Source organism: Nicotiana tabacum, chromosome 4 (assembly GCF_000715075.1).
Source record: "Nicotiana tabacum cultivar K326 chromosome 4, ASM71507v2, whole genome shotgun sequence".
Taxonomy (NCBI): Eukaryota; Viridiplantae; Streptophyta; class Magnoliopsida; order Solanales; family Solanaceae; genus Nicotiana; species Nicotiana tabacum.
Window position 1 is genome coordinate 25,071,930 of NC_134083.1, and position 18,146 is coordinate 25,090,075.

At 35.6% G+C, this 18,146-nt stretch overlaps 1 protein-coding gene across 1 annotated transcript; it reads left to right on the top strand.

The window, feature by feature from the left end:
- Positions 1–485: 485 nt before the first annotated feature.
- On the top strand, positions 486–17,757 carry LOC107770005 (uncharacterized). The gene is made up of 20 exons (XM_075251557.1): positions 486–774; positions 886–955; positions 2,490–2,532; positions 3,048–3,125; positions 3,252–3,336; positions 3,522–3,604; positions 3,963–4,020; positions 4,157–4,266; positions 5,284–5,342; positions 5,495–5,591; positions 6,795–6,830; positions 7,783–7,919; positions 9,783–9,853; positions 9,949–10,002; positions 11,513–11,655; positions 13,821–13,961; positions 15,093–15,317; positions 16,328–16,387; positions 16,845–17,162; positions 17,315–17,757. Exons 1-20 carry the CDS (start codon positions 612–614, stop codon positions 17,432–17,434), a joined length of 2,151 nt encoding a protein of 716 aa, XP_075107658.1. The 5' UTR covers positions 486–611; the 3' UTR covers positions 17,435–17,757.
- Positions 17,758–18,146: the final 389 nt, after the last annotated feature.

The following is an 18,146-nucleotide window of genomic DNA, read 5'->3' on the forward strand; positions in this document are numbered from 1 at the left end:
CCTAGAATTAGAATGGGGTTTCTTCTTCTCAACAAATATTATAATTCCTTATGTAATGAAAATTTTACAGAAAGAAGAGTTGATCTAATTAAGTAAATTTAAGATAATTTGAATCGAAACAATAAATATATAAAATATAATAAAAGCTAAAAATTCTTATATGATAAAATATTATTTAATTGTAATAATTTCAAAAGAATTGTATAATTTGTTTAAAGAAATACAAATAGCTTATATTTTAAAAGTGGAAGAAAGTTATTATTATTAATAATCAAAACTAAACACATAACACATCCTAGTAAAATGAAAGTAGTACTCCAGCTAATATTTGTATATGATTTCTACAATAAAAGGGGTCTAAGTGTGTGATTTTAAAATATAAAGAATTATAAGTAATTTTGCGATATTATAAGGATGTTTAGTATAAGAAAACCCCGAACTCGAACTCCGAATATGATACGGAAAATACTTGGCCCGACAATATAAAACTCGAATCAAACCGTGTCCTGATCCGAGACATCATTGTACCAGTAGTCAGTCGGCCACTGCTTTTAATCACATTCCCAAGCCCCAAACAATTCCTCCGGTTGTCCGAAAAGCAGAGTTCGATAATGGCGACGTCCTCTGCTTCTAGGGTTCCTGCAAAACCAGCGGGCACTTCTTCAATACTGTCGATGCTTAAGGCATACTCTATCCCTTTTATACTTTTCTGTGCTTCACTCTTCTATCAGTTAGTCGTAATTCCTCGTGCCTTTCCCCGTTCGCATTATGATGGTGAGTCCACACTCTAATTACTTCATTATGAATCCTGTAGATTCTTTCTTTTAGTTCTTTTTCTTACTGTATGCTGAGTTGCTTTTTTGAATTATGGCATGATTCTTGTAGCATTGGGTATCAAATCGCAAAGTTCAATTGAGGAAGTTAATCAGGCGTACGAGAAACTCTCTTCAAAGTGGTACGTCCTTTTCACAGGCATTCCATTGTTACATATTTATATAGTTCTTGATTACCTTTTGTTATACCTGTCAACATATATTGGACACTTTGACTTAGTCGCGGGACCGGATATCAGTGTCATATTAAAAAATATATACAGTAGATATACTTTTTATTCCAACATTGCTTCCTCTATCCTTTGTATGAAATTACTTCTTTTTTGGTTAATTCCACAAACACAATAAAGGATGGAGTTTAGACCCTATGGCCCCTAAAGGTTTCAATTGGACATAGGTACCCTGAAAGTAGAACACAAATATTTCCTGCTTGAAATTTTTTCTGGTAATTTGAGTGATTAGTCAACCTCATTAAGGGGTGTTTATGTCTCATTAGAACCTTCAGGGGTGTCGGTGTCTCCAAAACCCATACCTTAAGGGTGTGTGTGTCTGTGTGTGAAATTAACCTCATACTTTATACAATATTCATCACATAGGTTTACTGATTTTGCTGTCGTGAAACTTATAGATGCTCAAATCTTATCTTAGTCTAGACGTCTTGTCACTCTCCGAAGAATTCCTTGAAATTCGTCAATGGCCTTGTTGTTAAATAGCTGCTCTTGTTTGGATTTGCCTTTGTGTTATACTTAAACTTGTTCTAGTGGAAATGGTAGTCTTAATACCAACTACAAGGTTGTTCTTGTCCTTTGCCACATTATCATTTTCATTGCTAGTGGTTGTTCCCTCCATTCCTGGAGCTTATTGAAATGGGCCTCTTTATCAGTCTTTTGAAAGCACTTCTTTCTATGAAAGAGGAGTATTTCAATCTCTATCTCTCTGAAACATGTCACAATCTTCGCTTTTAATAGAATCTTATGGATGTAACATAACCACTACTCATAGAATCTTGTGCAAATTTTGCTTTTACTCCGTATTAGTGCATTTTACACAATCAGCAACTTTAGTATTTTCTGCTAATGGGTCACCATAATCTTTAAAAAAATTAATCCCCGCTAGATGCCCTTATGTAACCCGAGTGTGTTCTGCTCAGTGAAAAAGCCAGTTAATCGATAAAACATAGCTCCACTATGCCACTTCTTAAAAAGTGAACGAATGGAAAGAGAAAGAAGAGACTCTGTTATGCTTGTAAATTTATCCCTTAATCTAAGCGAAATGTTAAGTTATCGATGCTTGGTTTAAAAATTGTAACTTGAGAATCCTACTTCATTCGTACTTACAAAAAAAAAATTGTAAGTTGACGTTTATTTTTGGAAAATTTTATTTCCATTTTTTGCCAATGAACTGATAAGGTCCACCAACGTGATAATGTTTATAATATCCTTTTGCTGGGATGAGGTGAAGTAGATATGACTCGTGAACATTATATAATTGTTTTCCGTGAGATATGTGCCGAATGTGCTTCGAGTTTATTGCACTTTCACTTTTCAGCTATTCCACATCATTGCTGTCAAATCTAGTAATTGAACACCAAGGAAAATTGATTTGGATTTGTTTGTTGGATTTGATTTGCTGGAAATAAAATGGTATTATTTACAGGAATTTAGGCGTTGAGGTTCCTTCTACCATCGATTTTATCAAGGTTAGTTGTCTCATCACTTGCTAATTTAGTTTGCTCCATTACTGTATCTTCATGCTGACGTCCTCTCCCTAGTCTTTTCACATTTTCTTTTTGATCCGAACATGGTTTTGTTTGTTTTGTTTTTTAAAATATTATTTTCTTTTGACATAAAAGATTTGCTCATACCAACCGTCCAAATATTGCCAGATGCTTTATCCAACAGCTTCTTTATCATTATGGTTGTTTCTCTTATTGCTAGCTTGTACACATTCAATGCCTTAACCATGGTATTGCATGCATTTAGATCTGCAAGACACATCTTAGCATTTTTCCTAGTGCCATGGTATGTTCATAGCTGTTGCCTTTCCTGTGATTATAGGTCTTGATGTTTCTATTTTAGACAGCTGTTAAGTGGTCGATTTTACTTACCTGTTGCCTGGCTTTCTTGCACCACTTATCATTACCAATTTTCTTCACTTTTTCCTCCATACCATGAATTTTTCCCATGGCATGATTGCTGCATAATTATTTCACAGGCTCGTTATGCTTTTGAATTGCTGACAAATCAAATTTGGAAGGGAGATTATGACTTATTCGGTATTGATGAGCAGTTCGTAAGTTTTCTTTTCTAGTTTGTACAGATAATTTAGTACCAAAAATGGGAATCTGTAGATTCTTTCACGTTTCCTATTAATCTGTTCTGTTTTATTTTTTAATATATCTTTTCTTTGGCAATTCAGCATGTTATTGAAAAGGCTAAAGAGCAGTATGCCGGGAGAAGTATTTCAGAAATCAGCTTTCCTCTCCTGGAGACATTTTCTTTTGGTTTGTAACACCTCTTTAGATAAACTTTTGCTAGGCAAGCACTTCCCCCGCTGCCATCCCCCAACCCCCCAGAAAGATAAATCAGAGATAATGTGATACTACCAGTGATTTTAGTTTAGTTTTGTTCTTTCTAGATTCACTATCTATGCTTGTCTGATGCAGATTTCTCTATCTTTGTATGTTAGATCATGAAGACCATGCTTTTGATGTTATAAGCTCTGAGAATTTTCGATCCAAGCTTGAAACTGACAAGGCATTGTTAATTCAGGTTTAATATATGTGCTAAACTGGAATATTTCTTACTCTTTTGAATTCTTATGCATCTACAAGTTTGTGTCTTCATTATTCATCCTCTGTGTATATAGAGTTACACTGATTTACCTAGGCATACTATTTTATCAACCAAAATATACTCCCTCGTTTATATATCCGGGTGTTATGAAGGGTTAATTGCATCATTTGATAATATTGTTCAATAACATTCCATGAAACTCTTTTTGGCATGACGAGCATGTATTACTTCTATATGTATAGTTTCTCACAACTATATACTCTTTCATTAGTTAATTTTTATTTTTTCCATTTATTTACTCCTATGATGAACGTTGACCAAAATTCTTCTCTAGATTTTTTCTCCGGGGAGTGTGCGATGTGCTCAATTTTCAAACAAATGGAAGAGAATTGGTAAGAGTTTGAATATTTTTGTAGACATTTATTTCCCATCTATAATTTGCTGATGTTATTTGGTGTATTTCTTTTGTACCCTGCTAATGTTATTTGGTGTGTTTTTCCCATTATTTCTTCTATCTTGTCTCTTCAGTTACTTTGCTGGATGGGGTCGCAGATACTGGAGTTATTGATCTTGCTGATGTTCAACTTGCCACATATCTAGCTGAGAAAGGACCTGGCGGACTACCATTTTTTAGACATGGAAAGTATTTTAATAAACAAATGTCAATTTTACTTTGTCATTCCTCAAAAATGCTTCTACAGAATACTGCAGTTGTTAGATCATATTCTGCTAAAATACAAGCTTGGAACGCATTTCACGGAGTTCATATTTATGGCTGATATTTTATTCTTCCAGTGAAATAATCTACAGAAATGTGAGATTCAATTGGTAACTTAATAATGAAATAAATATATATTTTAGGGACTGAATGAGATGAGAATTAGATAACTGTTATGTTCGGACTGACATAAGCCTGGTATTTAAGTGGAGAAAGGTAGAGGGGCGGGCCCGTTATCCTCCGAGTTTCAAACCGTGCCTCTGGCCCTTGGGATTTTTGGTTGTCTTTTGCAAAAAAAGAAAAAAAAGGAATTAGATAGCTTTATGTGGTGTTCAGCAATTTAACTGCAGCACTTGACCAGTAATGGCTGCTAGTAGGTTCTGAATCATGTCTGCTATAATTTCATTATAGGAGGGATGTGATGGACTTGAAGTACTGAGCTCATCGAATTTGGAAAAGAGTACATATGAAGTGGCAATGCAAAATGCCTTTGCAGTAGTAAGAAGATCTGGAGATATGAAACTGAATAGTCGGTGGAGTGGCCTTATCATGATTAACTCTTCCCTAGATGCTATATTGTGTAAATTATACATTTGCGCCCAGTGAGCTATGATTTCTATTTTTGCATTAAGCGAAAACGGTAGGAGAAGATTTCAGATACACTAATCTTCTGCAGCACTCAGCTCACTAGGTCTAATATTCGGTCACTAAGAACAAGGAACCGAGATTGAGGAAAATATGATAAATTTTGATTATATACATGTTTATCTAGGACTTGCCTCTGTTTTTCCTTAGCTTACGATTTTGATAGGGGTTATCTCGTCCACCAAAATCAATTTGAATTGCAGTTCATTATGCTTTGACAGATTAACTGACACTGATGCATGAATTCCCCATCTCTTCACCCTTTTTAACTTGACTTATTGGTTTACTTACAGGAATTCCAGCATTTGTGGCTTTCCCCCCAGGTTGTAGAGGTTTAAGGTGCATGTCTAGGTGAGTTTCCTTTTCTCACCATTCTTCATGTTATTTTCTTGTCATCCGGACATGTATTCTTGGTTGGAGCTCAAAGCTAGAGTGTGGACTTACTTTGCTTTGAACACAATTTCCTGCTAATTGTATTTTGCTAATGATACTTGATAATCTAGGTATGAAGGAGAACTTTCCATTGATTCAGTTACTGATTGGGTTGCGACGACCATTCTAAGTTTGCCACGTATTCGGTACTACTCAAAGGAGTCAATGGTACCATGAGATTTAGCTTTCATCTTTTGTTTTATTCTGCTGTCATTGCATAATTTGGCTGATGGGGTGGGTTAATGTGTGAAAAAACTGAAAATGGCAGTTTCGTCGGATCTTAGGAACAAAGATTTTAGCGAGCTTGTTTTTTAGGAGTGGGCTGGTTTGGTCAAACTTCCAAAATTTGCTTATTTTGAGAAGAATTTGTCAAAGTAGATTTATCAGAGAAGCAAGTGTGAGAGAGTAGCAGTTTGGGTTTGTCAATCATTTGAGAACTGTCAGTAACCCATAAAAAAAGTGTTTTTGTCAGTATTAGAGAAACAATTTATATTTGACCAATCTTTCAATAAAGTGTTTTTGAGCCTCATATTACGAAAAAGCGACAGAATAGGTTCACTTTTTACAATCCATATTACTTAAACCGATAAACAATTTTGGATATTTATTATGAAAAGACTTTGTTATCATCTCAAAAAAAAATATTTATTATGAAAAGACTTTAGTTAAATCTCAATTTTATTTAATTAAATGTAAAATATTAATAAAAAATACAAATCAATATAAATATAGTTATTTCAAAGTCATAATTGCAATACTTTTAGTCATTTAATATTCATTTGATTGGTAAAGCGTATGTCTGTATAATTGTTATTATAACTGAGATACATACAGGTAAAATAAAGAGGGATAGTTTGGCAAATGTTAATTTTTGGTAAGGGTATTTTTGTCCTGTAAATTAATTTTCTATGCTGCTTGTGCTTTCAAGGAGAGGTTACAAATTTTTATTTCCAGTCTGCTGCAGAAAAATTAGTTTAAGCTACTACCTAGAATACTTTCTTAAAGTTTGGCCAAACTCCTTAATTCTTTGAAATAATAATCAAGTCCTTAATATTTCAAAACTCCTTAATTCGTCAAAATAGTTGAGTACCTTTTTTTTTTTTTGAAAATAAACCATTTCTTGTCAGGGAAAAAAAAACTATTTCCTGTCTCCCAAAAGCTTGGCCAAGCAGGCTATTAGACAACTGTGTTTCTTCTCTAGTTGTATATCGCGAGTTTTTCCACATTCACATCACTTGTGTCTGGCAACTTCTAGATGGATCAGTATGCATGCAAATTTTGTGCTTAGCTTGTTGATGATGGACAAGTTTTGCAAGCTTTAATACTTGACTAGCTTTATATATTCTGATTCACAGCTTCTTTTAATTTCAGGCACAGGATTTTCTGCTGAAAAGCAAACCTCACAAGGTACAACTTTTGACAGTCTTCCCAACTACTTTAGTTTAAAAAAAGAAAGAAAACTAAGTGATGAGAGATGGGCAGTTGCTGCAACTTATGATTGACTAGCTTGATTAACATGCACACTAAAGTATCTGTTAAGGTTGCCCTTTTTTTTTACCAGTTCTACTGCATGTATACTGATCATATTTAACAGGTCAATTACAATGCAATTATCAAAGGTCATAATCACGTACTCCTCTATCTGTGTAAAACCATCTTGAAGAATGAAGGGCATCCCATCATTAACTTTTTTTTCTAGTTATAAGATGCTAGTGGTATTTTTTGAGCAAAATAATGGGATGATGCTCAAACATCCTCCTTAAAAGGCGATCAATAAGTTTTTTGAAGTATTGCCATAACAAATCACCTTCACTATGCCGTATCTTCTTTTAGAAAGTGATCACTGTTAAAAAATAAAGATCCCAAACAGCACTTTTCAAAGTGTCCTCTTAGTGTTTAAAATTAAAGTTAAATTAAATCCCAGTCCCTGAAAGGAAGAATATGCTTTATGCCTTTACCATTGTTTCCTAGAAAGTGAGGGAATGTTATGCTGTGCAGCTTCTTTTTAACTAATACTACATGGTTTAAATAACTGCTGTAGCTGGCATTGACTAAGTTGTCATGTTCTTTGATTTGTTCAAAGTCTCTGTCACAGGTTTTAGTATTTTGTATGGACTGGCTGCACACACACATTGCTTTGCATATAGCTTTACTAGCTTCTTCTTCTTCTTTTTTTTTTTTTTTGATGAAGTGTAGCTTGACTAGTTGTATTCTATGCAAGAATATACGCCCTGCTTGAAAATGTGAGGATATATTTCCATTTACACTAACATGTTTAGTACCCTGGTTCTGCCATGTGTACTTGTTTTAGGCCGCTTGCTTAGAATTTGACAGGTTTCTTATATTTCTTAATAATAAGGTCAAGGTCATTTTCTTCTCTCAAACTGGTGAACGGGCAACTCCATTTATTCGTCAAGCTGCTAAGAATTACTCAGCCTATGCTACATTCGCATTCGTGCTATGGCAGGAAGGAGAATCTTCATTGTGGTGGAATATGTAATGTACACTATTTTTGCAGTTTCATTTCCCGCTAATTTCTGCACTAGTTTTGCTGTTTCATTTTCCCGCTAATTTCTGCATTTTTCCTTTCCCGTCTCATGTTAATTTGTCTTTCTTTTTTTTTTTGGAGGGAGAGGGGTTGGTGAATAAGTTCTTGATTTCTGCTTCCCTTTTCTCCTCAAATCTCCTTCCTCTCCCTCCCTTATCGTCTCTCTTAGCTTTGTTGGTTTCCATTTTCTTTTGACTTTTCCTCACTGGGTGAATTTGAACAGTTTGGAAGTTAACTGGAAGGGATCAATAACTGCCAAATCATTTGACAACTGTCAAATCATTCTAAATTTTAGCCTTTTTTGGGTACATGTGTTACAGTGTTAGCACATGTTAATAACATGGAATTTTTTTTTTTTAATTTACATCCAAAAGTTGAGTATAATAGTTTTTGGATATAATAAGGTGAAGTTCAAACTTGCTAAAAGTTACTCTATTTTGAACACCAACACATTTACTTTTTGGAAAAAGGGCAAGAAAGACATATTCAGGAACTACAAAAATTTCTATAAACCACGGTTGTTTTATGGATTTGAACTCTATTTTTTTTTTGGTTGAAAATTGTAGTCAAGGATAAAAGTTGCTCGAGTACCCCAATCTTAATCATTTCATAAAAATGACATGAAGAGAGTACAATGTTTCTTAATTTTCATATGTTATTGAATTTGTTTGATTTTTTAACTTTTTAAAAGTTTCTTAATTTTTATAAGTTGAAATACCTAAATGATGATATCCTCATATTTCTTTATGTGGTAATGATTTAAAATGGTTCTAAGTAAGAGTTTACAAAAAGAATAAAGTATAGTTTATTTTCTTTTTGTTGACTTCAACCTTTAGAAGTTTTTCTTTAGCTGTAATTGTAAACCATACACAGGTTAATACTTCTATTTACATCTTCCACATTCTTTCAGAATGAGTCTCATTTTGGATTTATGTTAGAGTAGGTAACTTGGTTCTACTATCTTTGAAGGATGTTCATATCTACTTCTTTATTCCTAACAAACAATCAACTTGGCTTAAATCTCAAACTAATTGGGGGATTGACATGGATCCTCTATCCTTATGCTATATAGCCGATCATTTATTAACTTTCTTTTAAAATTTCACAAAAATATTCGAAATCTGTTCTGAATCTTTTTTCAGTTAGCAATCTGGTTGGCTTTTTATTACAGTTCAACTTGTGAGTGGGGTTGTTTTGTCGAATACAGAGTAATGCTATAAATAACAACTTTTGTTGTGGAGATCCAAGTTTCTCCACATGATATATGAAACCTGAAAATCTTGTTGTTTATAGTTCTGTACTGTATCTATCCATATGAAATAACAGAATTCCTACCTATTAAAGTGCAGCAACAGAATTTGAGCATTGATTGCTGTGGACAGGGGTGGTTAAATAGTACCTTGAGGTACTTTTTGTTTTTTTGGGATAAGTTACCTTGAGGTACTTCGTAATTGATGTACGTAGCTTAATAAAAGAGGAAGACATTATGTTCATTGGATAAGTCAGCCAATATGCAGCATCCCATAAAAGACTATTTGTACACTAATGTGTGGAACTTCCACGACGTGATTTGAGCTAGCTAATTCATGTTCTCCAGGCAATATTCTTTTCTTGTAGGATTGATTCCTCTTCCATGCCTAAGAGAAAAAGGAAAAAAAATAAAAATAAAAAACAATGGTGAAGCAAATAGAGCTCTTTGTTGTGAAATGCTGAACTTTTACTCGGTTATTCTTTTGTACTTCTATGCTCTGCTCCCTTGATAATTTTCACTTAATGATGATGTAAGATAACCTATTGTCCTATCTATACAGGTTAGGGGTCGAATCTGCCCCTGCCATCGTATTTCTAAAAGAAACAGGTGTCAAACCTGTTGTTCATCATGGCAAGTTCATTTTTCTCCTCATTTCTTATTGTATATTCTCTAATAACTTCTGGTGGCTGTGATAAGTTACGTGTCTAAGATGTTTATGATTGTAGGCTATGTCAACAGTTCATTGTTTGTGGATATTATGGAGAAGAATAAAAATCAAGGTACTTATCTTTTCTCCCTTTTACCATTGTATTTGGCTATTTCGTCAGTTTCATAGTTAGTGTACTGCATAAGTGAATTGAACACGTATTTTTTCATAAACTGCTTTATCTGATATTATTTGTGCTGTGGCTAATCAATTTGAGATTTTAGCAAATACATTCAAGTCAGCCAGGTTTATTTTGTTCATGTTACTCTAGTGTCAGCAATTATTATGTTTGAGCATTGACACTCATTTTAGATTGACTTAGCAAATTTCCGTCTGGAGTTATCCTTTTTATTCTTGTTGAATGTTATGGTTAGTGTTTCCAGTATCAATAGAGGAGAATACTGCTTCAAATATAAGTGTTTTTCACTCATTAATTTCAAGTATATTTCCTCCAAGTGATAAGCCACTTTACCAAGAATTCTTTTTGGTAATTAATGCTTATTATTAGAAAAATCATTTTGGCTAGAGCTGCCAGTAGTAGAGTGAAGATAGAAGACAATATAGAAATTGAAGTTTTAAAATCATTGTTATATCCTGCTTTGTGCCTTTGTGTGTGCTAATTTAGAGTGTCATGTTATGGCTTTAGATGGATGGTTAGTGTAATTTACCCAGATGCGAACAAGGAACTATATTTTATTACTAGTTCATTGAAGTGTAGTTTTTCATGTGACCATAGTAGTTATTGCAGTTATTCTGTACATATTGTATGCATAGTTGTGGCAATATAGCTGCTTCAAGTTTTACCAACATGCAAATTGGCGTAGGCACTCACAGCAGTATGAGGCATAAGTGGGCATTTTCAGTCTAAGTTGCTCCGACATGGTAGTTTAGGTGCCGCACCCATGTCGACACGACACTAATATGGGTGTGGGTATGGCATCCGTACCGGATCTGATCAAACAATTTTGGGTACTTTGACCACGACGGAAGGAAAAATTCGAGACGAGATACAATTTGATTCCCGAAATCAGAACCAAAAATAGGGTAAATTTGAAGAAAATAGCATACCTTATCTAGGAAATCAATCCTTTACTTATCTACAACTTGAGAATAAAAACGAAATCCACACTTTATAAGCTATACGTAAGTATTCCACAAAAATTCTCATAATTTAGAGATATTTTTATATTTTTGAATTATTTTTAGCCGTATCCGGCACCCGTATCCGTACTAGGATCCATATCCCCGAATCTTAGAATTTACATCTCGAATGATCCCGACCTCTAGATCCGCACCCGTGTCAGAGCAACTTAGTTTTCAGTTGACAATATGCGGAAAGACGAATTCCAGAATTTGTGTTGTGATCACAATTCAAGGATGGTTGTATTTGTTTTTATATGTCTCGAGATCTCGGATTTAGCTGGAGCAAGAAATTAAGATGCCAGGTTCTTGTGCTGTAGAATGCAATATTGAAACATGGCAAAAGACTTCAAAATATTGTGCCTCTACTAGTTGCGTCTTACATTCTTTTCTGAAATAGTATTAACATGGATCTTGCTGGTCTTTGTTTCATACTTCATCAGTGCTTCCACAATTGAGGAGTGTAACTTCGACGGAATTGGGTTGTGATGCGCGGGGCTTTTCACGTGCTGGAAAGGATACGAGGGTATGGTATTGTGTTGTTTTAGCTGGGAGGTATAGCCAGGAGCTCAATGAAATGCGTGAAGTAAGCTCTTTTTCCTAGTTCATTTTTCTTAATTAAAGCTTTAGACTGTCATTTGGCTTCAGCCTTTTTACTTTCTGTCTTTCTCAAGGTAGGGGTAAGGATTGCGTACACACTATCCTCCCCAGAACCCACATGTAGGATTACACTAGGTTTGTTGTTGTTGTACTATCATTTGGCTTATCCGTCTTATAGCCTGTTTGGCCAAGCTTCAAAAATCAGCTTATTTGAGAAGTGCTTTTCTCAAAAGTACTTTTGGTGAGAAGCAGTTTATGTTTGACTAATTAATTTGAAAAACACTTCTGAGCAGCAATTAGTATTTGGCCAAGCTTTTAAAAAGTACTTCTAATATCCTGTTTGGCCAAGCTTCTAAAATCTGCTTATTTTGAGAAGTGCTTTTTTCAAAAAAATACTTTTGGTGAGAATCGGTTTGTGTTTGGCTAATTAATTTGAAAAGCATTTTTGAGCAGTAATTAGTGTTTGGCCAAGCTTTTGAAAATTATTTCTAAGTGTATTTTTCTCAAAAGTGCTTCTCATAAAAGTGCTTTTGGAGAGAAGCTACATTTTTCTGCTTCTCAAAAACCTAAGTTGCTCGAACTCTTCACTTTCAGTGCCGCACCCGTGTCGACACGACGTGGGTGTGGGTATGGGTGTGGGATCCGTGTCGGATCTGGTCAACCGATTTTGGGTACTTTGACCAAAATCAACGGAAAAATTTGGGACAGATACAATGATTTTTGAAAACAAATCAAAAGCTAGGGTGATATGGAAGAAAATGGAATACCCTGTATATATAAATTTCTATGTCAGTCCTTTTCCTTTTATCTCCTTCTAAAATTCTACTCTTGTTCAATATTTTCTCCTTCTCAGAATACCTTGTAAGTTTTCCACATAATGTCTCATAATTTAGACATATTTTTATAACTCTATTTTTAAATAATTGAATTATTTTTTAGCCGAATCTTCACACCCGTATCCGTACCTGGATCCGTACCCCCGAATCTTTAAATTTGGATCATGAAGGATCTGACCTCTAGATCCGCACCCGAATCCGAGCAACTTAGTCAAAAACTGCTTCTGCTTCTCCTCAAAAGCACTTTTTTTCCTTCTAAAAGCTTGGTCAAACACCTCAAACATTTAGCCAAAAGCACTTTTGGCCCAAAAAAAAAGCTTGGCCAAACAGGCTATAATTGTATTCTTCTCAAAAGTGCTTTTCAAAAAAGTGCTTTTGGGGAGAAGCTATTTTTTTCTGCTTCTCCTCAAAAGCACTTTTTTTTCTTCCAAAAGCTTGGCTAAACACTTCAACTTTGAAAAAAAAGTACCTTTGCTTTTGGATTTTGAGAAGCTTGGCCAATCAGGCTATTAGTTTTTAGTTGGTTTATCTTTTCATCTGGTTTTAGAAAATCTGAACAGAGATTAACCGCAGATGCTGTGGGATAATGTGATAGAGGAGGAAGAGGGGGGTGGGGGTAGACTTTCTCCGTGTGAGAAAGAGATGGAGAGAGATTTTGGCACTAGTAATATCAGAGAAATCTGATGAAGCCCCTCTCTATTTCAGCAGTTTTGCCACTGGACTCATATACTTGCACTTTGGTCCACAGGGTGCCCGAATACGGCCCGAATGAAAGACCCAAGCCTGACATAACCAAGTCCTAGTCAGCATATGCACTTTTATGAAGTTGATGCCATGCCAGGCTACCTGGAATCCTGGGTCATACCAAATCTGAATTGGCTTGCTATGGATCACCTCATAAGACATAGAGCATGTGCATCTCCAATGATTAGCTCTTCCTTAACATTTCTATCTAATAACTTTGAGATGAAAAATTAATTAGAATTGATAACACTTCATATACAACACCTACAATAATCTATCAACAATGACATCTACTTGTCTGCATCTGCATATTACATATGCCTTCTCTTTTTAGTTGTCCTATATAAAAGCTTAAGATGTATTCGTTGGGATGCATTTTTCTGGTAAATTGCTCCAGCCCTCCAGGGCAGGAAGAGACTTTCCTCGGGCCTGAAAGACTTCTCATTATTACCACATACATTGATTGATATGGCTTCAAATCTTTTTTCACATTAAGCTACATGCATAAAATGTTAGATTGCTATGAATGTATGTTGCATTAGCTGATGGTGTGAATTACCTATCACATAAGACTGTTCGCAGGGTTCAAAAAACTCTTTCAAATGATGGAGAATTGACTGCAGTGGATCAAGATCCATCATCTGCACCAGCTCTGCTTGCACTAAAACAGAAACGACTGACATTTACCTGGCTTGATGGGGAAGCACAGAAAGTGAGCACCTCTTCTTGAATTTTGGCATTGCTTTGGTTAAATAGTGGTGTAATTACATTTTCTGTACCGCCAATAGTTTTTTGCACAATAAATAGCATCCCTTTTTTATTTTATAAATCAATCTATTAATAGCATACCTATTTCGTGGTGAACACGACCAGTAGTTGTCGTTTGACAGACTGTCAGAGTCCATGAAAAACTACAGAAAAGCATGCATGTAGAGCTTTTTTAGAATTTATTGTCTAGAGGGACATTGGCTTAGTGGCATACCCATTTCGTGGTGAATATGACCAGTAGGAGTTGTCTTTTGGCAGACTGACAGAGTCCATCAAAAACTACAGAAAAGCATGCATGCAGAGCTTTTTTAGAATTTATTGTCTAGAGGGAAGATCAAACTCCTACAACCTGACAAGTGTGGGTTGCTCTAGTGGTGAGCACCCTCCACTTCCAACCAAGAGGTTGTGAGTTCGAGTCACCCCAAGAGCAAGGTGGGGAGCTCTTGGAGGGAGGTAATAAAAAAAAAAAAAACTCCTACAACCTCTCATCTTAGATAACTTAACTAGGCATCTTTAGTTACTTGTTTGTGCCGATTCAACCTTCCATCTCAGATTCTTTACACCTTTTCCTGAAAATTCCAGCTCTAGTGGCACTTCTGTAGATTTACAAATTCTTGTGCACAATTTTGGAGAAGTTGCAGTAACGATGGTTTCATTTTATTTAGCTATTAAAGCATAATGGATATAGAGGATTCATGTAGCTCGGCTCCAACTAATTTGAGATCGAGTCTTAGTTAATTCATTAGCTGGTACGCTCTAATTCTAGTTGGTTTTGGGATCCAAACCTTGGTAAAGCTTGAAGAATCCTTGTGGTTTGAAAAACCTTTTGTTCCTTAATCTAGTTGAGAGATGCTCCCTGAACTTGATGTGATTCATATAACTGTCTTTCTTTCCCTTGTATGCTATTATTCTTCTAATTATAGACTTTAGTTATATTATCTAAGCATGTAAGATTTGGCTGATTATTTTGTTACTTTGTGGAACCCATGAGGTCCATCATGTTGGATGATTGTTCTTTGAGCAAAACTATGATTTGCTGTCACGTTGAATGCTAATAGCTTCTCCTTTTGTACAGAGTTTCTGTTTCTTCTACATTAATTCAGAAAATAGTTATGAGACCTGCGGGCCGAGGAGGGATATAACAGACATAGCACAATTGTTTATTGTACGCTATGAGAGGAATGGTACAGAGGATGTCGAAAAGCAGCCAACCAGCAGATACTCAGCATTGTACAATGTTGAAGCTGATCCTGCATCTCAGCTCGTGGCAAAATACAATGGTTCTAATAAAATTGAAGAGGTGAGTAGACTGACAGGCTCCATTAAATTTTGATAGCAAGTCACATGATGGATCTATTTCCACATTCTTCTGTAATCGAGTATAAACTCGTTAGTTTATCTATTAAATGTTCCATGACAGCAACACCAAATTATGTAAACAAAACATCGTCTCCCCTGTTCTGTGGTGCAATTTATTTTTCTGTTGAATACAGCCTTTATATTGGACAATCTATGACAGCCTTCGCTTGTGCACAAGCGGGTGGTTCGTCCCTCCAAATTGTAAGAATTTCAGTTCAATCCATTGCAAAAACACAAGTAGAACGAGAAAGATAGGAGATGGAAGCAAAACCACTTCTGGTTGCAATTTCTAAATCTCCTTCCATGGTTCTCTTCGGTCCACACAGTGACGGGCAGTCCTTTGATATTTGCTTCTAATTGAGCATTTATCTTTCTATTTTTTCCCTCCTAAACTATCCCTTTCCCAGTGGTTTTCTTTCTTTGAACAAAAAGTACATGGTTATGTAGACACGTTTAGGAGACGAATTAATTTTGGAAGTTGGAGCTAAAGGGTCGTTTCCTTTCCCTCATTGATGATATTGATCACATGTTTGATTCATGATACCACTTTTAGATAGTTAAGCAAGGTCCCTCATCAGGGAAAATACGTGTTGTGAAGCCGGATTAACTTGTTGGAAGTTCTGTTCTTGCACAACTCTTTATTACTAGGACATGCAAACACAATTCACTCATTTCCATCTACTAAGACTGCCTCATTTATGGTCAAAACCCTCCTTGTAGAACATGCAAGTAATATGCTAGATTAGCAAATAACGCTTGGCTCTCGAAACATTTGCCCTGTCTGTATTTGACTCAATTATCAGCATACATGGGAAATAACCTAGATAGGAAAATATAGCCTATCCTGAGATTTGTTGGACCTTTCATTCTTGTATTGAGCCAGCTACTTGTATGAGAATGTTCATGATCATTATACCTGAATATCTAATGTATTGTATATTGGAATTACAGATTGTACAATGGATTTCTGAGATAATCAAAGATGGCGACTCCAAGAGTCTTCCTTCATTTGTAAGTTAATTTCCAAAATTCTCTCTGTTGAAACCTATTTGCTTTAATTGACAAAGGTAGTTTAGAGGTTCTAAAAATGGATCTTATAAATGATGACCCCTCCTTCAAGATTTTAAGCCCTATTCATGACAGCAGTTGCCAGTTGGTTGAAGATGGTTCACCCGAACTTGTGCTTGCACAATTTCTTTTACTCTTTGCAACTAATCTCTATGTAATATTGATCTATCGCTCACTTGAATGGAATTATGGATACTAGTCTGGAAGGTACTTAATCAACGAGGGATGAGTGGTAGCTTTTAATATGTATTAGATATCGATATCATTATGAGATAATGGTTTCTCATGTTATTCAAGTATTCATATGTTGATTGCAAGGATGTATAACTGCAGAAAGCTGTCTTTAGCCCTTTTCTAGATTCCATCTCTAATTCTGTATCTTTATACCATTTTGTTACAGAAAACAAGGACTCCTGAATTGGTTCCGGAGGATGCAGATTCCAGTTGGTCATCTTGGTCTCAAGGAACCGTTGGCCCTAGTGGAGGATTTAATCATAGGATCAAAAGTTTCCTAAATAGAATTCACGATTACAGTGGTGATCCAAGGGTTGGACCCTTTCTGCTCCTGGCAGCATTAATCTCATTTGGTAGTGTTTGGCTGAGGAGAAGTAAGGTAGCTCAGTCAAGCGAACCAGATCATTCGAGCGAGAGATCCAATGAGCCAGAACATTTGAGCCGGCAGACCAGGGAGTCTGATCACACTCAGCCAAGCGCAAAGGTAGTGATACAATGTACCTAAAACTTGCTCTGGGCTAGCCCATGCAAGCACTCGGCCCTAGGCTATTTCAGTTTCTTCCGTAAGCGATCTTCTTTTTGACCTCTTTGAAAATTACGTAACATCGATCCTTTCCACGTTCTATCTCTTTGCAGGACGCAACCACACGAAAGCGAAGAAATCGCCCAAGAAACGATCTTGTTCCACCTTCTATGACTGACGTGGAACCGAAAGATGCTTGCGAAGTGGAATTTTCAGATTCTGATACTGGCTAGTTGGATTCAAATAACTGCTGGCTGTTTTATTAGCACAGGGTAGAAGCTGAAATTTGTTGCGAGCAGGCGGATGACTAACAACAACCTCCCTTACATAACTGGTTGCCTTGCAGGCATCAATACCATATACATTGAGATCGATAAAGTTTCTTGATGTGTAAACATATCGGTAGTTTAGTTTTAATTTATGAACAGAGAATTGATAAAATAGTGACCAAGATCATATGTCACGACTGAAAAACATTACTGCAAAAATATATCACGATTCTGATAGAGTAAAGTTCATTATAATATTTAGAATCTTCCATTTTCTTGCTTACAAATTGTTTTGTTACGTACATTGTTTCAATACTAATGCAGCAAAGTGTCTACAAAACTATAAGGACGTAAATCCTGATAATATTGAGTGTAATCCATTGTCTGTCGTACAGTAAAGAGTTTGCTAATAACCTTATTATTTAAATTCCATTGATGGAGGTCCTCCTATATCATTTGCTTAATTTAGAATTTAAGGTAATAGTGATATTATTTATTTGTGTTGAGCCTCGCTTTTTCCATCCATTCGTATTCAAGAAAAAAGAAAGACATTTAGGCCTAATCCCTTGATAAGCCCAGGCCGCGCGCAAGTAGTAGGAGTGCCTTGGCAATCGATCATCTCTCCAATCGGTTGGTAAGGTAGATTTTCATAGCTCGAGTTGATGACTGCTTCTGT